We start from the raw sequence: 26244 nt of genomic DNA on the forward strand, positions 1-26244 counted from the left end.
GTATGTAACGCCCTATACATTCACATCCTCACCTTCCATTCCCGAGTGTTCACAATCCTCACCACTACCCCATCTCCTCCATGTTCCTCGGACCTACTACAGCTATGAGGGGATCTGTCCTTCTAACTACAGGCAGAAGCTGCCTGGAACTCCAGCTCAAGTTCTCAGAGTAACCCCCCCCCTCGATCAGTCTGCCCTCATACTACCACCACCATGTTCAAGGCATGGTCTGAACTCACTAAGTGAAAATATGTTTATGGAGAACACACTTCTGCACTTTGAAATGCACAATTACAAGTAAATGTGTCCCAAAGTCTGAAAACCCATGTGTAACATCAAGAATTGCCCCATGTTTTCTGCAGGTAAGTAAAGCATTTTGTGTTTTAATGAAATGATTTTAATTCTGTGTGTGTACAGCTGCTCAAATCTGTGTTTGCTAATCGTATACTGACTAGAGCTTTTGAGTTCTAATCTAAATGAGCTAAAATGGTCAACACTTAAACATTTCGTAAAGTTTTGGTATGATTGTTTTGTTAGAGTACAATCATTTATTTTAATAGCATAAACACAAGTCATGTGTAGGGTCAAACAGAGCAAAATTATTTTCGTCTAGATTCCAGGTCAGTTAAAAATCTGAAATGTGAGACTTTGAATCAGTTTGGTAGACTGATCCAAATATACATACCTGCACTGACCAGCCACTTTATTAAGTCCACTTCCTTTTATTTACACTCACTGTCCATTTTATCAGCTCCACTGACCATGTAGGAGCGCTTTGCAGTTCCACAGTCACAGACTGTAGTCCATTTCTATCTCTGCATACTTAGTTACCCTGTTCTTCAATGATCAGAACCCCCACAGGACCACCACAGAGCAGCTATTGCTTGTGGCAGATCAAGTACGGCGACCCTGATGTGGTGATCGGCGTTAGTGTGCGTTACACTGGTATGAGTGGATCAGACACAGCAGTGCTGTGGGAGTTTTTAAACTGCGACTGTTTCCACTCACTGTCCACTCTATTAGACACTCCTGCATTGGTGGTCCAGCTTGTGGGTGTAGAGTCAGAGATGATAGCTCGTCTGCTGCTGCACAGTTTGCGTTGGCCATCCTCTAGTCCTCCATCAGCGCTCTCAGGACGCTGCCCACAGGACACCGCTGGGTGGATGTTTTTGGATGGTGGACTATTCTTAGTCCAGCAGTGGCAGTAAGGTGTGTAAAGAGTCGGCAGCACTGGCTCGGTAGAGAGAAAATACAGAATTGCTCCCAGTGGTGGTGATAGGAACCAGACATCTGTTGAATTGATATGATCTTATTAACGCATCGTCTCTGGTTATTTGCTTAATTTGAAACTGTGTGAAATGTTATGGCTCATTTTATATGTGTTCATTTATATATACATATACACACATAGGCGTGCGTGCGTGTGTGTGTGTGCGTGTGTACACTTCAGGGGGCGGGGCTCGCTCACATCACCACGCGCTCACAGCCACAGCGAGCAAGCAATTAACCTTGATGCATTAACTCAGAGAGAGAGAGAGAGAGAGAGAGAGTGAGTGAGTGAGTGAGTGAGTGAGTGAGTGAGTGAGAGAGAGAGAGAGACCGCGTGCAGGTGTGCAGAGGGACCCGTAGCTCATTTTGGAGGACGAATGCGACCCGCACGCATGGACGCGAGCGAGTGAGCGAGCGCTGGGCTGCAGTCCGGAGTCCGGAGCGCGGGTTGAAGCTGTGAAGGCGTAGTGGTCTCAGTGGATCTGGAGCTGGAGGCGGGGGGTTAGAAACGCAGACATGCAGAAGTGAGGGGAGCTCGCGTGCTGCTGCTGCTTTTGGGCTTCTATCACCTCCCCCCAAATCCCCCCCCCCCCCCAAATATTCGGCGATGAGGACCGCGCGCTGAAGCCCAAGAGCACATCCGTCCACGAGCGCACACGACAGCAGCGGCAGCATCAGCATCATGACTGTCTCCAAGAAAACCGTCATCACCAGGCTCTTCAAAGTTCGCAAGAGGCGCGAGCTGCTGCTGGCGCAGGCGGGCTGTGTGTGCAGCGTGCTGTGTGTGGCGTGGTGCATGTCAGCCCTGCTGACCGAGGCAGGTGAGTCCGGGGAGAGAGAGAGAGAGGGTGCATGCTGGTGGTGGGCTGGTTGCACGGGTTCTGCAATGCAGCCCTGCATGCATGCACGAGGCACACCGGTGTTGTATAAACCCTGTCTCGGCAGTGCAATGCAATGCAATAGCTCGTGCGTTTCAAGGGCACGCACGCACGCACACGGACCGAATGCACGCCACGCACTCTTGAGATGGGAGCACACGCAGAGCTGTCACGTTTTGAGCCCTAACGCGTGCGTGTATTCAAACACATGTGTATTTGCTCCGGTTGATTGGCCACGGGGAGGCTGGCAAAATGCCTCTGCACACCGTTCATGGCCTTGACTCTGGAGATAAGGGTCAGTGTTTGGTGTGTGTCCCCCATTACCCATCTCCTTGCCCCCCCCCCCCCCCCCCCCCCCCCCCTCCATTTGCGTTAAACCCTTCATGCCCCCTGTGCGTCTGTCGCATGCCGCAGTGTGCAAAAGGTTCTTCTGCACCTATTTGAGCTTGGCACACGGTGAGAAGCGCATCTCTGCAGGAGAGAGGTGTGTTTGTTTGTTTTTTTTTCCTAATTGTTTGTTTTGGCCTGTCTGTTTGCTGTATATACACACATTAAAGGGTCTGTGTCATGGAAAACCCAATTCACCCTCAAATTTTGGGAATAAGCCTTTAAAGAAGTCCGAGAACATGCTGTGCCGTTTACTCCCCACCCCTTGCAACCCATGACTTTTGAATTCGCTGTTTTTGTGACGTCACAACACCTTGACACACATCCACTTAATCTACAGCACTTTCGCCCCACCCAGGAGTGCTTTTATGCCAGCCTGCTTTTTGCATGAGGCACAACAGAGGGCAGCCAATCACAATACAAGTCATTTAAATATGTCTTAAAGGGAGAGTAACAGGAACAGGCAGATTAATGCTAAGACATAAAATGGGGTTGAAATATTATTTATGACTGTACATAAAGCCATGTAAATCTTATAAGTGGGCCTCAGGGGAAAATAGTATAAAATGCAAGAAAGAATGCCTTTTAGTCATCATTGCTGTTCGTGTTACTGTCTTACATTTGATTGCAATGTAGTGCTCGTCATTTTGTGATTGCATTGGCCGTGTTGCATGTAAAGCCGCCGGGACGTGCCAGTAAAGCCTAGAGAACTGAAGTGAACTGAAGTGAACTGAGAGATTAGGTTCTGGGACTGGGCCACTGTACCAGCATCACCAGCTCTCTCTCCTGGGCTTCATGCAGTTGATCAGCCTAGCGTGACCACACTGAGGAACAGAGCTGCCCATTTTCTTTCTTTCCGCCTTTTACGACAAAGTATTAGTTGATCGAAACAGCTTTGGTGGAGTAACATCTGCCTGCAGCCGAACTCGGTGCTCAGCATGAGTTCTTTATAGTCCAGTGTTTTAATGTGGGCTGCACGATAAGGATGAAATGGCATATTGTGATTGTATTGCAGTTGGCTCACCCATGCTCCACACACAGATGTGTTATGTCACAGCAGATGTTGTGTGGTCGTGCCAAGCTTTACAGAACGCCGGCGAAAATCATGTTAAAACAAATGACATTAGATTGGAGTTTAGAGTTGCGGTGTCACAGGAAGTTTCTAGTAATGAGGAGGCAGAACTTTCAAGTGGTCATTAAAGTTTCAAAAAGTTGTGATTTTTATTCATTTACGATTTTATATACAGTATTTCTAATATTTCTAATAAGATGGTCACAGCATGGAAATTCAGAGCTACAGCAGCAAATTGATAGCAAAGGTAATTACATGGCAAGGTTACAGTTTGTTACTTATCGCTATATAGGCAATGCAAAAAATCTAATAGTAATATGAACTCTATCCTTCACAAACTACACAAATGAACAATATAAACATTGTAAATAAAAAAAAATAGCAAAAAAAAATACATTTAAGGATATTTTACCTCAACTGCACACGAAATATTGATTATTGCACAGGGGAATAGTCATGAATTAACAATATAAACATTATAAATAGAAAAAAGTATGTAATTTAATGTGATCAATATTAATATAATTGACCTTATCTCTCATGTTACAGCATAAGAACTATGGGCCTCATTTAGGGCTGAACGACTGGGGGGGGGGGGTATCTAATCGTGATTTTTCCGATCAATATTGCGGCTGCGTTTAGTTTTCTGTAAATGAACGTTTTCTGTAAATTGAAATCCTGTTATGTTGTTGAGTAAGACTAGAAAATCCACCTTTTCTGGCTTGAGACATGAACACCTGAACATGCCAAACTGCCAGTTGTGTTTGTGATGTCACAGCTTATAGTTGTGTGGTTGCTTCTGATTGGTCTGACTCATCTACAGCCAGTTTACAACTCCTCATTAGGTTAACGCTTCCCAATTAAGACAACATTGACAATAAAAAATGGCTCTAATTATATTTGCGCTCTTGTAAATTGCGATTTCAATTAAAAAAGATTGTTTTAGCACTAGCCTCATTCACCAATATCTTAGTTTTGTGTTAAGTGTGTTCTTGAGAAAGGTCCTTAGAGAACGTCTACGTCAGACACATGACGTGTTCTTAAACCACAGAACTGTTCACACCTTTATGGTCTTGAGTGTGTAGATTGTGTTCTTACCCAAGAACAAGTCCCAAACAAAAAGAGTGGTACATGTCAGAATAGTTACGAAGAAATTTCTTCGTAGGAAAGCTTAGTGAGGCCCTATTAGATGTCTGAACTCTCCACCAGAGGGCAGTGTTAAGCCTGCTATGTTTTGGTCAGAGTGTCTTATCTCTTTGGTAGCGATGCACGATTCCCGACTCTCAGCTCTTGCCACTGGAATTGATGGGAGTCGACTCCTCGTAGGAGACGAGATGAATGTGTATTGAAAAAAATCAAGACCTCGGTCTTAATGCTTTGAAAATGAACACGAGGCTTTTCCACAAGGCTTCTTCTCCGGGTTTTCTGTTCCATCTTGGACGATGCAGCAGCTCCACAGGTGCCAGAATGTAACTGTTGCGCTATTTAAAGTGGGACGGAATATTTTAGGAAGCCAACTTTATCCGCTCCAGTCTAATGTGAAAATATTGTTTATTTTTTTGTTTAATTCCTTGAACCATTTCTAGTTGTGTGTTGTGACCCTAAACATGAAGAAAATGAAGCTTGCTGATTTAAACTCTTTGCTGAATCACACACACCTCCATCCAAACGCCTCTTGAACCAAATATGAGGAAATGCAGAGAATGCAAGAGTCAACTTCAGACATTACAACCCTCTGGGTCATTGGCCAGGAGTTGACCCTGACTACAAGACATGATGCTGCCAAAGAATCGACTCCCTTGGAATCAACTCCTTGTCACCACTGTGGAGTGTAGAAAGACTACTGCAGCCGTGTAACGGCCAGACAAGCAAGCTCAGGTTCATTTCACGCTCTACTGTAGATTTAATGGAATAAAAATTTCTGCCTCATTTAGTGAGTTTATCATGTTTGGTATTGGCTAGCTAACTCTTCACAAACCCTCTCTTTTCCTGCTAAACGGAGTGAGGTGACTGTTAGTGATGTTAGCTGTGGAATTGCTTGTGCTCTGCCGTTTCTCGTTAGGTTTGATGGGATTTTTACAAGTGTTCCGTGAAGTTTGTCCAGCCTTGCAACAGTAGCTACAAAAGTGTGCGTTCAAACAGATTTTCTCCATAGTTCAGTCACTGAAACAGTCATTCAGCGTGGTTTGATATGAAATGGTTCGTTGTAGAGAAACTTACTGACCAGGATTTATTTACAGTGGGTGGTGATGGGAGTCAGGGGTAACCATGTCTACAACACCCACATAGCTGTTTTATTCACGTTCAAAACCACCAGTGAACCTGCATGTGTCTTCTGAGGTTTTATATATGGTACTTACGATGGCAAAGCAGTAGTAGTGCCTGGAGAAGTTTTTTGGGGACTGTTTTGCCTCCCCTACGCCAGGCATGTACCTCTACATTATCAGTGGGTTTTAAAAACTAAATTTACAGCCATAACTTGCTCTACTTTTTGAGGATAAAATTTCAGCTGGAAGTGGAAGGAAACCGGCTATAGCTAAAGCTTATAGCAGAGCACAGTAGGTCTCTTTTTTCCTTCATATTTTGTACCCTATACTAGGACATTTGGGTTGTCGACTCCTGCCCTGACCTGGCTTTTAGTGCAGAGGGTTTTTGTTGTGTGCTGCCACAGACTGTCCAGTCGCTGCACTTCCACATATCCAAGTTCCGCCTTTTGCGTTCCGTCAACATTGTTATAAATTCAAATTTAGAAAATTGATTTGATGTTCGTGGACACACTCAGAATCGTCCATGTCTGCATCACGATGTGTCTAAGAATCGACTCCTCCACTTGTTAACCCAGCAAGAAGGGGAGGTAAATTCAGCACAGGCACAGTACAGCTGACTTGGCTATAGATGATGATGATGATGATGATGATGGTGGTGGTGATGATGATGATGGTGGTGGTGGTGGTGATGATGGTGGTGGTGGTGGTGGTGATGATGATGATAAAAGGCATGTAACCAATACCTGGTGGAAAAGCACCATAAGTGGTGATCTTTACCACGTTACAATGAAATGCATCAGCTTCTCTGGATATAGGCAGAAGTACAGCCTGCAAGCCAGACTTTAAGACAAAAAAGAAAAAAGGCTAAAGCCTGTATTAGTTTACATTAGTTTACATTAGTTTCTTTTCCTTTTTTGCTTTTGCTTAAGGTCACAAAAGGTCAATGGTCACAAAACCCCCTCGTCTGTCCTGGTTTTAGCCCAAATTGAAGGCCAAAGTTGTTTAAGTCTGACTCGAAGCTCAAAAACCATATTCTCTTAAGTTCAAGCCCTGTTTTCCTGTTGGTGAAAGTCTAAAGCCAGATTGAGTTTGGGTTTGATAGTTTAAGCCTGATTTTAAGGCCGAAACCTGTTTTCTCTTTTTAGTGTAAACTCAAAATCCCTGCTTTCTCCTATTTAAAGCCCTAACCTGTCTTTTCTAGATACTACAGGATGTTCTGCGAACCTGATCTTCGTCCCTAAATTGTCTCTGACCTTCAGCTTCCAGCTTCCAGCTCCCGGCCTCCCTTTTGCTTTTCTGCCCTGTGGCCACCGCATTTGAATGTGTAGAGCCATAAGTGGCCTCCCATATATCGCAGAGGCAGCCACAGCAGGGCTTCTATTAATTACATTAAAAACAAGAAGCTTAAAAGATTATACAGGGGATGATATGAGAGGGAGAGAGAGAATGGTAAATCTGCTATCTCGCAGGAGGAAGAGGATGCAAAGCTTTTATTGTCAGTAATGGCCCCCTCTCTTTTGTCTAATGATGGTGGTGACATGATGAAAGACCCTGTGGGTGTGTAAGCAGTGCTGATGGCGTGCCGCCGCTCTCCTGACCGCACCCGTAATGATCCGAGAGAGGATGATCAAAGGCAGGAGAAACCACCATCACTTCTCCCTCGTTCTCAATCAATCCAGTCTTGTCTTGATGGTCTTTTTTTGTATCTGGACAAAAGGGAAAAATTCTAAATCATCCATGTACCCTCTGTGACTTCCATCTGATTGATGGCTGTGTGAAGGGCACCGCCAGCAAAGAGCTAAATCAAACACAACGGCGCACAACAGCTGGACGTGTATTTCTGTCTCAGACAGGCGGAGATGGGCCACGCTATGGGCTCTCCTGGCCAGTAGGGGGCCCATGTGAGCAACTGATCAAAATATCATGACTGTATTTTCAGGTTATGCATAGCCAAACAGAAAACAAACTCATGGTTTGACAGTAAACAGCAAAATGAGCAGTGAAATACAGTAGTATGGGGGTTTATGTGCTACTAGAAATCATAGGATGGGACGAGGTGGTGTTGCTATTGCAGATTGTCAAGCTATGATGGTGTCTTATGGGTGGTCTGAGAATTGAGCAAACCTTTAAAGTACTGATGGCTGAATTCACTGTCCTAAATGAATAAAGTACTCCATAGTATTCCATTGCAATACACAAAGTAATGTATTACAAAGGCATTTAGCATTTAATACATCTTGGATTTTTTTTGTTTACATTTTGGCGATTTTTTTTTTTTTTTTTTTTTTTTTTTTTTTTTTTTTTTAATGTAATTATTCACTTAACGCATTTTATTATTAAGTATTCACTTATGATTTACATAAAGTTCCAAATTTCCATTTTGTATTTTTTTTATTTAGTAAGTATTGTAAAGTATTCTTCTAAAACATATAAATAGTAACTGCATTCTGAATACCTTTAAAATACCTTGTATTTTGAATATTCCCAAAATTTGTATTGTTACATCCTAACCCTGGTGGTCCGCCACTGTGGCAGGCTTAGGTGGTTTAGGCTGCTTCAGACTTGTTGAATGAATCTTTCTTTCACACTTGCTTTCCTTGATTTTGGCAAATCTGAAGCCCAAGGTCTCACTAAATATGTTTGGAGAGCTGATGAACATGTGGATCTACGCAACTACCCGATTACCAGACGTTTTGTGCTGTGACTGGTCTAACCCCGATAGCCAAGCTGTCGGATGATTCATGTTTATTCACACTGAACAGGCCTAACGTTATGACCACCTTGTTTCTGCGCTCATTATCCGTTTTATCAGCTCCCCTTACTAGATAGGTGCACATTGTAGTTCTACAGTTACACGCTGTCCTCCTTCTGTTTTTTTACACACTTTGTTAGCCCCCTTTTTACCCTGTTCTTCAGTGGTCAGGACCCCCATGGACCCTAACAGAACAGGTACTATTTGGGTGGTGGATCATTCTCAGCACTGCAGTAACACGGACGTGGTGGTTGTGTGTTAGTGTGTGTTGTACTGGTCTGAGTAGATCTGGTCTGTTTTTAAACACCTCAGTGTCACTGCTGGACTGAGAATAGTCCACCAACCAAAAGAATCCAGCCAACAGCGTCCTGAGACCACTGATGAAAGACTAGAGTATGACCAACTCTCTGACTTTACCTCGTCAAGGTGGACCAACAAGGTAGGAGTGTCTAATAGAGTGGACAGTGAGTGGACACAGTGTACCAGCACAACACATGCTAACACACCATCAGTGTTACTGCAGTGCTGAGAATGATCCATCACCCAAATAGTACCTGCTCTGTGAGGGTCCATGGGGGTCCTGACCATTGAAGAACAGGGTAAAAGGGGCTAAGAAAGTATCAGAGAAACAGATGGACTACAGTCTGTAACTGTAGAACCACAAAGTGCAGCTATACAGTAAATGGAGCTGATAAAATGGACAATGAGCACAGAAACAAGGAGTCATAATATTCCTGATTGGTGTATCATCATCATCATCGTTGACTGCTAGTCCAGACAGGGTTGCGGTAGCAGTTGGGAGAGTAGAGAATCCCAGATGATCCTGTCCCCCGAAACTTCCTCCAGCTCATTCCCAGGGACCCCAAGCCGCTCCCAGGCCAACTTGGAGATATAATCCCTCTAGCAGGTCCTAGGACGACCCGGGGTCTTGTCCCAGTAGGCCCACCGGGAGGCGTCCAGGGGGCATCCAGATCAGATGCCCGATCCACCTCAGCTGGCTCCTCTCAGTGGGGAGGAGTAGCGGCTCTACTCCGAGCTCCTCCCGGATGACCGAGCTCCTCACTCTTGATTGGTGTATCTGTCCTTGAAATACTTTAGATTGACCGCCTCTTCCATGTAAATGTAAGCGATGTGTGATCTACAGTGGGTTTTGTGGTGCGGTGCAGTACAGTACTGGTCTCATTAGTTTGCGAACTAGCCAGACAAATGGCATTTGCTAAAAGTTTAGTTACCAGCGTAAAGGACCAGAACTGAGTAAAATGTGCCATTAACTGAGCTGAATTGGTGTATGGATCATCTCTGGATAACTATGGGATGCTGGATGAAAACTGAAGACATTTGTAAAGTGTACATGGGCTTGGAGTGACTTAAATCCTGACTTAGATAAAAGAACGGATACGCCATCACCCTGTACATTTGACTTGATTTTAAGCATGACGAGCCTGAAAACACTGGAACAAAAAAACGGCAATCTCTTTAGGCTCTCGCAGTGTACGTATCAGAAATGAGCCTGCCAATATGGCGGTACGATACCATTATGCAGTGCGATGTGATCTGCGTTACGAACCTTACAAAAAGGGCTTGTCCTTCTTAAAACTCAGAAAAATAAGAGACGGTCACTAAATATTTGCTAATACTTCTATATTTACTAAAACTTCAGCTGTATTAGCTGTTGTTAGCTAGCTGGCACATATGCTATATAGACCATTCAAGTTGTTTAGCCTCTTTGCTTTAAACGCTGGTTTCACTGCGTGTAGTGCTTCAGTTTTTTCTTTCAGACGTTTTTTTTTTTTTTTCCTATAATGAAAGGTTCAGCACTTGAGCCCATGTTGAACCTGACATATTTTACTTGTTTACTTTTGTACAGTGCAGTCCCTGCTGGAAAAAAATAACACAGACTAGAGAAATTCTGCGCTGGTCTAACTGGTTTACGCTGGCCTGGCGCTGGCCTGGTGCTGGCCTGGCGCTGGCGACCCGGCTTGGTCGTACTGGTTGTCCGTCTAAAACACAACATAAACTGAATTTGCTGATAACTAGCCATGCTGGTCTATGCTGCCTTTTCTAGGGATGTGTGGAGATAATAGTCTCACTACTAAAGACTCGAGTCTCGACTCTGACTCTCACCACAGAGACGTGAGAGTGGACTTGGATGAAGCAACTTATTGCTGTTGTCTCCAAAATAGTAACTTTACAGGAGAAGGAAAAAATATACTTTACCTTTAATGTAAGTCAATGGAACCAGAATCTTTTCCAAGTCATTTTGGGTCATTTCTTTTAGTCCATTTATCATGAAATTTACACACAATGTAAAGAGCAACAGGCTTTTTCAAAGTATGTCAAAAATTAAAAAAAACGACAAAAATAAGTTTTAGTCATTTTCTTATCACAATGTGCAGCATTTTGTAAATACTTTTTACATGTATTTATTCTCTGTAAGGGGATCCATCAGCCTGAAACCTCCGTGTGTAGCAGCTATACTGATCAGAAAAGCTATTCAGGTAGGGAACCTAAAGGTGGGCATCTTCAGCTTGGTCCATAAGTGGAGTTTGAGCTTTATATGGAGAAAAAATGTTTTATTACTTTTTTTTTTTTTTTTTTTTATGCTCTCAATGCAGACACTGACCGTAAACATTGAGACTAACATTGTATTTTAAAACATTTCGCATTGTACTTTTGTACAATTACTGCCATTATGCCAAATATAATACTGTAGTCTATGTTTATACATAGTGTGTTTTATACAGCATCAGTACCGAAACTCCAGTTTGAGGCAGCTTTGTGATGATTAAGACAGTTAGCACCGTGCAAATTGGTGGAGTATGAGCATTACTTGCCATTACTTGTTAGCTACATCAGTGCACTCGTTTGCTCCAACCCAGCTTGGGAGCGTTCTCTTGCTCTTGCTGAGTGATGAGCGAGGGGAAGGACATCAGGAAGTGAAGGTTATGACATACAAAATAGCACTGAGTGATTGATTGGCGTCTGCGGAGCAGCCGTTCGTTGTACTTGTCATCGTTTAATTGCCCCATTAATGCAGATCTGTATTCCATGCTTGTGTGTGAGGCTGTTGAGGCTGCTGGATTGAGACTGCAAACGTCACATTGGTCATTAGCACATACGGTTCACAAGAACAGAGGCCATATCATTGGCCTCCGGGACATATTGGAAGTATTCCAGTCAGCGTAATTCTCATTGTCACTGCTGCTCAGCCGTCTCAATTACCCCGATAATATGGCTCAATTGTTACATTTGCTTTGCCTTTCACTAGTACAGTCAAATAGGGATGAAGTTTTGAGAGATACAGCTGTAATAACCAACGCAGGAACCACAAGAACTTTTTATTTAGTGTGCTGACCAATTAGGTTGTGGAAAAATGGACAACATAATTCTGTTGGGTAAAAAAAAAAAAAATACATTTTTAAAAAACATTTTAGGCCTCTTCAGGAGACAGAACTAACCTAGAACTGCTACCAGGGGAATAGCATCAAATTTTAAAATATTAACACTGCTGTCCTTATATTTGAACCTTCTTCAGCTCCAGGCTTTCTTACAGTACCTCACGTACAGTCATGATGTCAGAGTGTGAACCTCTTTACTTAGCCAGTGAGCATTTTCTCATGACAGACAATTTATTTTATTTTTAGCTGTTAGCTCCATTGACCCCCCCCCCATATACAGTGGGGCAAAAAAGTATTGTCAGCCACTGATTGTGCAAGTTCTCCTACTTAGAAAGATGAGAGAGGTCTGTAATTTTCATCATAGGTTCACTTCAACTATGAGAGACAATATGAGAGAGAAAATCCAGGGAATCTCATTGTAGGATTTTTAAAGAATTTATTTGTAAATTATGGTGGAAAATAATTATTTGGTCACCCACAAACAAGCAAGATTTCTGGCTCTCACAGACCTGTAACTTCTTCTTTAAGAAGCTCTTCTGTCCTCCACGCCTTACCTGTATTAATGGCACCTGATTGACCTCGTAATCAGTATAAAAGACACCTGTCCACAGCCTCAAACAGTCAGACTCAACTCAACCATGGCCAAGACCAAAGAGCTGTCGAAGGACACCAGGGAGAAAATTGTAGACCTGCACCAGGCTGGGAAGAGTGAATCTACAGTTGGCAAGCAGGTTGGTGTGAATAAATCAACTGTGGGAGCAATTGTAAGAAAATGGAAGACATACAAGACCATTGATAATCTCCCTCGATCTGGGGCCCCACGCAAGATCTCATCCTGTGGGGTCAACATGATCATGAGAACGGTGAACAAAAATCTCAGAACTACACAGAGGGACCTGATGAATGACCTGCAGAGAGCTGGGACCAAAGTAACAAAGGCCTCCCTCAGTAACACACGACGCAGAGAGGGACTCAAATCCTGCAGAGCCAGGCGTGTCCCCCTGCTTAAGCCAGTACATGTCCAGGCCCGTCTGAAGTTTGCCAGAGAGCATATGGATGATCCAGAAGAGGACTGGGAGAATATCATGTGGTCAGATGAAACCAAAATAGAACTTTTTGGTAAAAACTCAACTCATCGTGTTTGGAGGAAGAAGAATGCTGAGTTGCATCCCAAGAACACCAAACCTACTGTGAAGCATGGGGGTGGAAACATCATGCTTTGGGGCTGTTTTTCTGCAAAGGGGACAGGACGACTGATCCGTGTTAAGGGAAGAATGAACGGGGCCGTGTATCGTGAGATTTTAAGCCAAAACCTCCTTCCATCAGTGAGAGCATTGAAGATGGAACGTGGCTGGGTCTTCCAGCATGACGATGATCCCAAACACACCTCTCGGGCAACGAAGGAGTGGCTCCGTAAAAAGCATTTCAAGGTCCTGGAGTGGCCTAGCCAGTCTCCAGACCTCAACCCCATAGAAAATTTGTGGAGGGAATTGAAAGTCTGTGTTGCCCAGCGACAGCCCCAAAACATCACTGCTCTAGAGGAGATCTGCAGGAGGAATGGGCCAAAATACCTGCTACAGTGCGCAAACCTGGTGAAGACTTGGAGGAAACGTTTGACTTCTGTCATTGCCAACATAGGTTGTTACAAAGTATTGAGTTGAACTTTTGTTATTGACCAAATACTTATTTTCCACCATAATTTACAAATATATTCTTTAAAAATCCTACAATGAGATTTCCTGGATTTTTTTTTTTTTTTTTCCTCATTTTGTCTCTCATAGTTGAGGTGTACCTTTGATGAAAATTACAGACCTCTCTCATCTTTCTAAGTAGGAGAACTTGCACAATCAGTGGCTGACAATATCCTTTTTTGCCCCACTGTATTTAAGAATTGCTCATTTAGTGTTGATTTTACTGAAACTGCTCAGCAAATGGCTTCTAGGATGTTGGAAGACGTATTAGCTGACCTGTCAACTTTTGAGTCTCGTGTATTGTTGGATAGTGTACTGGTTAACACCTCTACCTTCTACGCTGTAGACTGGGGTTCAATCCCCACCTGGGTAAACACCCTACACTAAACCAATAAGAGTCCTTGGGCAAGACTCCTAACACCACCTTCGCCTACTTGTGTGAAATGATCAAGCTGTAAGTCGCTCTGGATAAGAGCGTCAGCCAAATGCCGTAAATGTAAATGTGTTGAGTGGCATCAGAAGAGACACATTCCCAGCACTTTTGGCCAATAAAGTTCTATTCTAATAGTTTAACATTTGCACGCTTACATTCGTTTTAAAAGTTTGAAAACCACTAATAAAAAAAAAAGGAAACATGCAAACAAGTGAGCACATCTGCGACAGGGAATTAAATGTAAATGTGTCATTTTTCTGCTAATTGTAGTGCCCGATTCTGCTTATTTGCTGAAGTGAGCCAATTTACAGTATAGTATTATGGCAATATGTGGAAGTTCTCTGTAGAGAATTTTCACTTGGAAAAACAACAAAAACGTACTTTAACCACTTGCATATGTAAACGAGCTCTGTTCTGATTGGCTGACCTGTATTGCATCTCATTAAAAAAAAATCCTGCATTCACGAATGTGTTCATGGTTGTTTTCCCTGTTTTTCCAGGTCACGGCATGATTGTAGATGGAGGATCGCAGAATCATGACCACTGGGGGCGAAGACTGATGGCCTCCATGGCGGACAATGACACCCAGGAGAAGAACTGCACTGAGCCCGGTAGGAGAGGGAATGCCTTTACTATGCCATGCTAAAATTTCTTAAAATTACAGTCTGGACACATGAGACCTTCATTTTATCCCATTTTTATGCTGTTGTAGCCAAGACGAGTGGGTAGTGGGTTCATTGCTATTTTTATATGTTTAAGAAATTTTTTATGGTGCACTTTTGCTTTGAAAGGCATCATTTTCATCTGATGACTTGTCATGGAGAATCTGCCACTTGGTAGTGTCTTCTGAATTGGGCTGATACTAGAGAGCACTCCTGAGGGAAAGTCCAAAAACAGTGCATTTCTATGGAGCTTTTTTCTCAACACAGAAAGCATAAATATTTAAACCTCTTCAGCTCCAGGCTTTCTAACGGCACCTCCTGTACATCCATGATGTCCGTGAGTGTGAACCTCTACTCAGGCATTGAGCATTTCCTTATGAATGACTATAAATGTGTTTAACACCCCTTTTATTTTTTTAGCCATTTAGCTCCAGTCATCCCCACTACGTTCACAAATCACTCGCCTTTTGATGCTACGTGATGTTTTTGGTGTAATAACCTCTGAAGTCGTGGTATCATTGCCCTTTTAGGAACTCTAGGTCTAAGTCATTTTCCTCTATGGGGGGGAAAAATGAACCATGTCCTTGAAAATTGCAGCTTTTGCACCAGGTGGTAAACAAAAATGCAAGCCAACACTTGTGCGTCGTGACGTGACCTCATCAGACTGGCAGCCTCACCAACATCCCCCACAAAAACCAGCAAACTTTTTGAAATGTGGTTGTTAGTTGGCTGTACTGGTTTTAGGCCCACTCCCATTTCTTATTTGGACCCCTATCCCTTGTCACCTTGCCCCTTGGAATGGAGTTACAAGTAATAGTGGTTGAAATCTTCCTCTACGTAATGGAACAACCCTCAAAAAGAAAAGAACATCACATCATTACCAGGCTACTACCGGTGCTCTGTAGGCCACCTTGCCAGTCTGCAGTGACAGTGCCCCTAATTCTTGAGTGATATGAAGCTGAAGTCAACTATTCACCAGCCTCTCTCTCATTTAAGGTGGAACGAGAAATGTATCTAGCTAGCTACCAAGACATCTGCATATTTCTAGTGATTTTATGCTTGTTATGAAGAAAAGGATCATAATTCATTGAAACAACATTAAACTATGATAATACGATGGTTATTGTGATTTTTAACAGAGAGAAAAAAAAAACGTAAATTTTTCCTCTTTTCCCTCATAAGACTTTGTGTCTCTGAAAACCCCCCGTTTATAGGGACCTGTAGCCCCAACGCATCACCCTGCTCCTCTATCTCAACAACAATCAGGACACCCTACCCCTAGATGTGAATGCACAAAACAGAGGGCTAAATATGGTAGGAATAAGGGGTGAAATGGGATTGGGCCTTAGTCAGATTGAATAGCTAGTGTTCTATAATAGAGTTGTTATAAAATGTATATCTACATAAGTAAAGAGTTCCTAAAATGAGCTTAAGCCAATGATGGATGCATGACTTGAGGTCTTTAGGAAACTGATGTGCTTGGTTAGCATGAGGGAGGTACATTTTAGTGTGAATAGGAAATTGTAACACGTTTGTTTTCTGTACTGTGACGTATTTGTGAATGATGCATGGTATCAGTGAGGGTCTCTGGGTTAGCTGAGTGGTTTCTTGTTATAATGGGCAGGAGAGAAATATTGGCTATATTGACTGTATTTAAGTTGCAAGATGTCACGTTTATGCAGTGTAGAAATAAGTTAAACTGTTAGACAATTAAACAATTCTTACCACAATCTAATGAGAAATATTGTGTGTGTGTGTGTGTGTGTGTGTGTGTGTGTGTGTATATGTATATATGTGTACGACAGAGCCTAGAAATAAAGACAACAGTTGTTTTAAGTTCTAATTGTGTACCTTAAATAAGTTTATCACTGGTGAAAGTATGTATTTGTACCTTTTCATAACCTAATGTTTGAAATCAGAACAATAAAGTAAAAAGCCTACAGGTGAGACAGGGTGTGTGGAGCCAATACAACCTATATAATAACAAATATAATATAATTTCTATGGATTGTGGTACAATTATGTTCCCTGGTTAAAGGTACTGAGATGTACCCTTGAGGGAACCACCCCAGTAACACCAGGGGTGCTGGCCCAGTGAGTAGTACCTTTATTTGTGAGAGTGTGTGAACTTGGTGGCTGCATCATTATTACCGTAGCTAGTCCATAAATGACATCTATCTGTGTTGAGTCTGTTGTTAGTTTTGGGTCGGTGTTCTCTAACGGTGCGAGAAAAGATGACCACGTTGTTGAGGGGAAACCGCACTGGACTGTGAGGAAAGCCGACCCTCTGCATGAGTTCAGATTGATTTAGTAATACATGCGTAACAGCAGCTGTGGCGCGGGTCTGAGGGGACGCATGGTAAGCGTGGTTCAAACTGAGGTAAAAGCATTTGGAGTAATTTGGAGTTAGTGACGCTGACCGTTATGCTTATGCGTACGTGAATGCATATGCCTCACGGCAGTCCATTACAGTCTGTGCAGGGAAACGGGGGATTTTTCATTAGGACTTTGTTTTGCTGCTTGTCAGGCCTCTCGCCGTTGCCTAAAGCTGCTGGCTTGTGAACTCAAGCAAAGTTTCAGGCAGCCGGTTTGATGTGTCCTGCTGTAACTTCGCTGTGCTCTTGAAGCATTTTTAATCCAGCTTAAGTCCAGCCAGGAGACGGCTGATGTGCCGGCGCTCTTTTAGCCTCTCTGAAGTTACATCTGTGTTAATTTGGGCTGCGGAAGCATTTGCATTAATTTCAGCTCTTTGCATTAGAGACGTTTTTAACTTTGCTGATATCATTTTTGAGCTTAAGTCGTAAGCAAATTTGTTTTCGGAACTGTTTGAGATACTGAAGTGATTTAAGTGCTAAATGCATAATTCTTCATAATACATTTCATTAAAGAGCTGATATGCTACATTTTTCTTGTTTGGTCCCCTTTTAACGTTTATGGTACAATATTATGTACAAAAAATGGTTATTCATTTTTACATGAAGTTTTCCAACCTCTTATCCCTTTGAATGGAACCGGTTACTGTTTAATTCAAAGAGATAATGTTACTGTGCCTTTAAGACTGATATGCAGTGAAGCACTGTTCTGATTGGCTGTGCCTCATTGTAAAGAGTAAAATTGGGTAAACATGCACAACAAAGTAAAAATATAAACAGAAAAATTTAAATGATCAAACAAAATAAAGTTAAATGACAACCATATTTGAATTAATAACTAGTTTAAAAATATCCTTTTTTTAAAAGTGATTATTAAAAATGTGAATTAAATGTTTTGATTTGACATATAAAAGTATTTGGGTTGTAAATATTTTTGAAACATTAACAATTTACACAGTACATTGTTTGTTTTATTTAGAGAGCCTATATGATATCGTTAGAAAAATAGACTTTCCTCAATTTTAAAGATTTTGATATAGCAAAAAAAATTGTTTCAAAATGTACCGTCCACTTCTCAGTTCATAAATGGGAAGCTAAGAAACACAGCCTGTTTTAAATTAATTGTTTTTGTGATCTCATGAACATCACTGTGTGTGTGTGTGTGTGTGTGTGTGTGTGTGTGTGTGTGTGTGTGTGTGTGTGTGTGTGTGTGTGTGTGTGTGTGTGTCCGCCAGTTCAGTCTACAGTAGTTTAGCCCACTGATGCTCCACTTATCCAGAATGTTTCAGCCTTTCAAATGAAACACTACCGGACAGCCAATCAGAACAGAGCTAATTTGTTTATCAGTCTTAAAGGTGCAGTAGAAACACCCTGTTTAATTTTAGGGGGTAATAAGGTTGAAAAACGGTCATGTAAAAATGAATTATGACTTTTTTTGGGCGCACAAATCCACACACAGGTCATAAAAGGACCTAAAAGGGAAACAAGAAAGTGTAGGGTATAGACCTTTTTAATTAAAAAAAATAAAAAAAAGGAAAATAACTTTCATGATGTGGATCATTCCAAAGTGGTATTCAACAAATTCAACATTCAAATTCAGTGTGAACTGAATATTCAAATGAAAATCGGTTGAATTTTTTTCAGTCATTTCTGAAAGTTAGTACTAAATGTGCTGCATATGAAGAACATTCCTTTCATATTTTGGACTTGTCGCGGTTTGATGGCATTCTTATGAAATGCCTGTGAAGTGAAACTTGGATTCTACCTCCGCAGAGAAATTCCTCATTTTCTCCTTCCGTGTTTGTGCGTTCGGTCTCAGCGTTGGGCCACAGATGATTTTAGCTCTCCGCTGCGTCTGGCTTTGCTGCTCAGAGTTACTCTGTGTACCCCATTAACTTTTCAAGCTCTCCTGAAGAGTGCCAGTTGACAAGATTACACAATCGAAATCTTGCCTGTAATCTCTTGGGATAACCTTTTTTTCTCTCTCTCTCTCTCTCTCTCTCGCTCTCTCGCTCTCTCGCTCTCTCGCTCTCGCTCTCTCGCTCTCTCGCTCTCTCGCTCTCCGCGCTCTCTCTCTCTCTCTCTCTCTCTCTCTCTCTCTCTCTCTCTCTCTCTCTCTCTCTCTCTCTCTCTCTCTCTCTCTCTCTCTCTCTCTCTCTCTCTCTCTCTCTCTCTCTCTCTCTCTCTCTCTCTCCTTTCCCTGCTGAGAAGTCATGCAGACTGCACTTCTTCTCTACGCTCTTTTCTTCCTCTGCCTTATGCCGCCTACTTCTGCTGTATAGGCAAGATACGATTCATAGCTTAAATCAGGCCTTTTCCATAATGCCTGGCTCATTAGGGGAAGCTCTTTTTCCAGGAATAGACTCTGAATTGCCTCCTACCTTTTGCTTTTTTTTTTTTCTCAGTGTTGCATCTGAAGCAGGGGGTCATGGCCAGAAATTTATTATAGGGCATACTGATTACAAACTAGGGGGGCTGGCTGGCTAGGTAACAAGCAATATGTTCCAGAGATACAATAAGTAACATGAATCTAATAAAGCACTGCACTGACAGAAAGGGGGTCACTAGCTGTTCAGCACAATCAGTCAAATAATCATAATTATGCTACAAAATTTAGTTCAGACGTAGCAGCAGCATTCCAATACAGTGCGAGTGCTCTGACCTCACTCACCTTATTTTCCTCATAAAACTGCAGTACAGATTGAACAAATCAAAATAATGAACTGAAATTAATATTTAGCAGTGTTAGATCTCAGATCGGCAACAATAAATGGTCTTAAACGCTGGAGTTAATGAATAACTGCTAATCCACCCTTTAACACTGAAGATTGGCGCACAGACTGCTGGTCACCATAGCAACGCAGACAACAGTCTCGCCTAGCTAGCAATAGGAATTTCCAAAATAGGAAAGAGAAAGATTTAAGACGAATATCAATAATTTAGAGAGGAATGGAGTTATCTGTTTAAAATCACTCCAGCTTGTTTCCTGATTGTGTTTAATCTGCAGCAAACAAACTGTGAAACACTAAAGTCACGAAGCTGAAGTCCGTTTCTCACATGTGCGCGTCCTGCTGCGCCATTTAAGGGGGAATAGGAAAATTTGAATAAGAAACTGGAAATTGAGACGCAACTGCAGCCTCATCATAAAAAATCAAATGTTGAGAGATTTTACATAAAACAGTTGTAGCTATGCTCCTGATTAACAGCTGATATAGAGCTCAAATGGGAGCTTTCCCAAAATTCTTTATTGAACAGGTTACCCAGGGCCAACCAATTCCCCAGCATGCAGATGTGCTGTTAATCATACACCACATGCAAATACAATGGACCGTATTACAGAGTCCACTGTAATACAGTATATCGATGAGAACGCTCACTTTGATTAGATCTCCTTACTCAGTAATAAAACCAAAAATCTATGTAAAGCCTGGGTTCAGAGTTTCGTGCTTTTTGGAACACAATGCGTGTGGAATTGTTCCCAGGCTCTGTGCGTTCGTGTGTACGGGTGGTATTATGTAAGGCCTTTCTTCTGCCATGTGTTCCTCACGTCCCTAATGGTTCTAAACAAGGCCAGATTTTAACAGGCAGACAGACAGCAGTGGTGGCTCTGCGTAACGGGGCCTCCGCTGCCGTGCGCTTTTAGCTTTGTTTGTTGTGTACGCAAGTTTTTTGCCCTCATTACATAAAAGATCACATTTTGAGAGGAGTTTTATTCATTTATTCATTTACTGCACTTAAATGAAGGCGAGCGATTTATTTGAAATAATGTTAACATCACACAGTATGCTGACATGCAATAGTTCCGTTTGTTCATGTTGAAGGAGAAGAAAGGAGGGCCTCTGGGATGCAGGCAAAATCGCTTCATGACTCCGAAGGACTGTTTGTGTTCCTTATTGATCCGTTCTGTTCAGAGGAGTAAACCGCCTCCACGTCGAGTGCAGTGAAATAGCAGCTTCGTTTTTTTTTATTAAGGACAGTGTGATGCAAAGGCTGCTGAACAAGGCCTGCTTTAAATTCTGCAGTGCATTTAATTGCAGGAAGCAGTTTAAAAAAACTGACCATTTAAAGAGCCTGGAAAAAGACTTTTCCTGACGTGTGTGTGTGTGTGTGTGTTTTTTAATGAAGGTTTCAAAATCTGCTGTTCACTCTCCAGTTTTTATATGAAAACTAAGCTGAACCAGCCTGGTTGAATCCATTGTTTATGCGATGTCAATAAATACATTTACATATATGCACCTGTTCAGCCTACAGCAGTTTAGCTCCACCCACTCACTCTGAATTCCAGTGCCCTATGTTCCCAGTGCCCTATGTTCCCAAGCAATACATTTGCGTACCTCTTTGACATAATTAGCAAAAAAGGAGAAAAGTTGGTATGATTCATGTTCATCAATCGTACCTTTTAGGAATTTTAGCTCAACTAGTTATTTGCTTAATATTACTATACTATGACATTAGTTATGTTCAAACTGCGCTTTATGTAGTAGACCACTCCACCATTACTTTATACTGCTAGGTTGCTATTTAGTAAGCTATGGTCTACACAACTCATAACATCAAAGGGCAGTACAACCTGCAGAACCCACACAAAGCAATTAGACAGTATTGCTTATCAATGCTTTAGTCTTAGACTTCTCAGAGTACTGATAGTATTACAAAGTTGGCTGAACTAGCTAATTAGCTCACTTAGGCTAACAATGACCTTAAGAACCCTTTATGGGTTTTCTTAATGCTGGGGTGTCTGATTCTGGTCATGGAGATCTACCACCCTGCAGAGTTTAGCTCCAGCCCTGATTTAACACACTTGATCCAGGTAATAAAGGCTTTTGTGGGGATCTGAATATTAAAGGCAAGTGTATTGGATCTGTACTCTACAGGGTGGTAAAATTCCAGGATCAAGACTGAGCCTAATAAGATTCATGTATAAGATATGTGTATTTTTTTTTATATATATATATATATATATATATATATATATATATATATATATATATATATATATATATATATATATATATATATATATATATATATATATATATAAAAAATACACATCTTATACATGCATCTTATTAGGCTCAGTCTTGATCCTGGAATTTTACCACCCTGTAGAGTACAGATATATATATATATATATATATATATATATATATATGTATGTGTGTGTGTGTGTGTGTGTGTGTATATATATGTGTGTATATATACAGACAGAGAGAGAGACAGACAGAGAGAGAGACAGACAGAGAGAGAGACAGACAGAGAGAGAGACAGACAGAGAGAGAGACAGACAGAGAGAGAGACAGAATATGAATATAGGGCACTGGGAATGCAGGACCATGGGAATGCAGAGCTCAGAATGTAGGGCCCTGGGAACACAGAGCTTAGGGAGCATACAGCACTGGGAATACAGGGCCCTGGGTATACAGAGCTCTAAGAGTACAGGGCCATGGGAGTGTAAAACTTTAGGAACGTAGGGCCCTGGGAATGTAGGGCTCTAGAAACATGTATGCTTATGTGGAATCTGGACTGAGAACCTAAGGCGTAAGAAAAAGGCCATCTAACTTTGATTAGCATTTATGTTCAGTGTTTCAGCGTTGCTCTGCCACATTATCATTATAAACTGTCTTTAGCTTTGATTTATTTTTAGCTGTGTCATTTCCAGTGATCAGTCAGGCCAAGGTTTTTGAAAGATTTCCCGCTAACTAAGCCGCCTTTTCTAGGCCTCGCTCATATTTCATTCCCCTGCTGCCCCGCATGACTCTGGCTTCTTACGGGTCTGAATGTACTTTATTAAGTGCGGGTCAAGGTGGTCCTTGTAATAGTTTTTATAGCAGTTGACTTTCTTTTGTTGCCATCTTCTTGGCAGGGCTGTAACATTCTGCAAAAGGACAAAGGGTTTTGTTTTTTGGCTCAGGAGGGCACTGATGATATGGAATGTTCAGAATATAGCTGTATGCTTATGGGCTATTAGGGCAGACACTTTTCACAGTAAGGTAAAGGTTTAAGCACAGCTGTGGTTTCTGTGCAGTACTAATCCTCAGGGATTTCTTCCCTACCACACCGGGGCTGAGAGACTGCATCACAGTAATCTGATGAAGGGAGAGGATGTGCATTTTTGTCCTCATGTCCGTGGAAGACCAGAGTGGTAACTAGTTCCATTTACATGTGCCGGAGTAAAAATATCCAGGATTTGTACTTTTCTGATTATTTTCAAATTCTGAAGGATGCGGCCGGATGATTACTTGATTAAACTCCATAAAAAAATGTACCTGATGCTCTCTTTAAATCAGCAATCATTATGCATATTGTAAAATCTATTACTTTCCTTACTTACAGTAAGAAACAGTCATTATTTCATTGAAGTACTTGAGGACAGGATTAGGCTACTCTAGGTCCATTGAAAATTGTCACGTCATCACAATGTCTCGACCAGCTCTGCTTAAGTGCACATAAAGCTGCTTATCCTACTCAGCGTATTATCATGCTACACACACTCACTGGCTGCTTTATCAGAAACCCCTCTCTTATAGCTCCACCTTGCTGGTGTTCAGTTAGAGACTGTAGCTCATCTGTTGATGTGCAGTTTATATTGTCCATCCTCTAATCCTTAATCAGTGGTTCGTTTCTAACCACAGAGCTGCTCTTGTCTGGATATTTTTGGGTGGTGGGCACTCTTAACCTAGCAGTAACACTGACGTGTGTAACAACTCCAGCAGCTGTGTCTGATACACTCGTACCAGCACCGCACACATTACCATGTCAGCGTAACTGCTGTGCTGAGAGTGGAGCACCACTAAACCAGTATCTGGACAGCAGCATTCATGTGGTCACAAACTGACAAATGAATGTCTTTGTACACTGTGAAGTGCCATCCAAGCATTTGGCTGAATCTGAGAAGATAATGTAGTCCTATACATGGTGCTGGGTGGTAAAATGTTAACGATTATTATTGCAATATAACTTTTCTCAATGGAAATATAAGAAATGTTTGATAAATGTTCAATATAATGGACCATTCTCACATTTCCATGTTCTAGCGGAAGCACTGGTGGTGTTTTCTACTGCAAGGAAAGTGACACTATGACTGGCAACAAGACTGTGGAGGGGGATCAAAGAGTAAAATGGGTCACCAAATATACTTTAGCAGTGTCTGAAATGAGGAATTATCTATTGCCTGTTTGAGTGGAGGGATCGGCGATCTGTTCTCCTGTGACCAAGATTGAGCTCACCTCTATCCTAACATCCTATCAAGCTTTAGCAGTGTTAAGTCACGCCTGCTCCTCAGAACTACAGCGCTCAGTCATATTTTAGTATTAGTGCATTCCCGAGTAGCGACTGTGAAAGACTTCAGTGCTGTAATTCTGAGGAGCAGTTCATGCAAGTTACAGCCCTGATTAAACAGAATTAAACTGAGGAAGCTGTGAGGCATTGGAGAGTGGGAGAATGCCACCTTTCAGACATCTGCTAGCTGGTGTTTGAATACTGCGATGTGCTCCGCCCTGGATGCTGTAGGAGTGATGGCAGTAAGTCTGTGAACCATCACTGACGTATCAAGCCTGTTGATGTTTGCTGTTTGTGCCAAGCTGATGTTGTTGAGACACTAAACAGTTTAGCACTTGTAACCAGGTAGCCAACCGCTCGTCACTACACAACCAAAAACAATCCGTTTTCTTTCTTAAATTATGAATATTACAAAAACTGCAGTCGTGCTTTTTCCAGCTGGTAAAAACGGCTAAACAGCAACTTTCTCCCAGTCAACTCTGGAGCAAAAATTGGCCTTAATGTCGATGATTTGACATTCGTGATATCAACTGATATGAAATTTGTTTATTGGGATTTTGGCCATATCGCCCAGCTCTACCTATACAGTTCAGAATTCATCAGCAGCTAAATTATCATTAAATACAAGGGAATCAGTTCTACTGGCAGCTGTACATAAACACTATGATACTACCTCCACCATGCTTGACAGATAAGATGGTATGCTTTGGATGATGGATTAATATGGAGAAGGGAAGCCACTGCCCATCATTCTTGTGCAAGTTGATCTGTCAAAAAGATGTTATTCAAGAACTTTATTCTTCTTGCTGGAATTACCAGCAAGATTCCAAACAGAGCACTTAAAATCACCTCTAGATCTTTTATCAGTTAATAAGTAAATGAGTGGGGTGAATTAGCCTTGGGAAAACTGAGCAGCTAATTGTCCAAGTACTTTTAACCCCGTAAAAATATAATCATGCCATTCAATATTTAAATAATTTTTTTTTTTTTTTTTTTTTATAGTTTGAAAAAAGTTGTGATTTATATCCTGTATAATTCTGCATGGCCATAAGTTTTAGTGTTAAAATAACTTTTTTTTTTTTTTTTTTTTAGCAGCCTATGTATAATCCAACAAGTAGTATGTTTTATTGTGACAGAGCACACATTTTACCAAAATAAAATATTTTAAATATGTATATTGTATAAATATCCAGATTTATAGTTAGACAATGGATTTATAGTTAGTTCGGCTGTGAGTATCGGAGTATATTTAAGGATCAGGCATCAGTATTGGAAGGGGAAAAGTGATTGTGTCTTTTTCCTAAATCTTTCAGATCTAAGTTATGGGTTTAAAAGCATGCATTTGGGACAGACTCATGCATCACAGGCTATACATGTACTGTACACGGTGAGCTACTTTGCTTATCTAAAGTGGCTCAGAACATTTTACATAATGCAGCATAATGCAGCTCAATGACGAGGTAAATTAATTTAAAAAAATGCAGTTCACACTTGTGTTGATCAGACAGCCGTGTTGATTAGACTCCTGTAAACAAACCCCACCATACTAATAACTCCCTTGCCTGCATCTCAAGCAATTTTGGGTATAAGTGGCCTCCAGTGAGTTTGCATCAATACAGTCCTCACCTAAAAGCACAATTACCCCTTTACATGCCAAACCCTGTCCAGCCTTGCTGGCCTGCGCAAGTGAACACCTCAGGATCACAAATAAATCGTTATAAATCAAATAATGTTTGATCTATAGAAATAACTGCAGTGTTATTAACTAGTAGGTGGGGAGCTTAC

General features: G+C 41.6%; 1 protein-coding gene across 1 annotated transcript in view; it reads left to right on the forward strand.

Annotated features, from left to right (window-relative positions):
* The first annotated feature begins 1485 nt into the window (after nt 1–1485).
* Nucleotides 1486–26244, forward strand: part of slc24a4b (solute carrier family 24 member 4b) — a 74886-nt gene continuing 50127 nt past the window's right edge. Inside the window, exons 1-2 of the mRNA XM_037537980.1 lie at nt 1486–2090; nt 14648–14758. Coding sequence (XP_037393877.1) covers nt 1952–2090; nt 14648–14758 — 250 coding nt within the window. The 5' untranslated portion in view covers nt 1486–1951. The remainder of the gene's footprint in view (nt 2091–14647; nt 14759–26244) is intronic.

This window comes from Pygocentrus nattereri, chromosome 4, assembly GCF_015220715.1.
Source record: "Pygocentrus nattereri isolate fPygNat1 chromosome 4, fPygNat1.pri, whole genome shotgun sequence".
Taxonomy (NCBI): domain Eukaryota; kingdom Metazoa; phylum Chordata; class Actinopteri; order Characiformes; family Serrasalmidae; genus Pygocentrus; species Pygocentrus nattereri.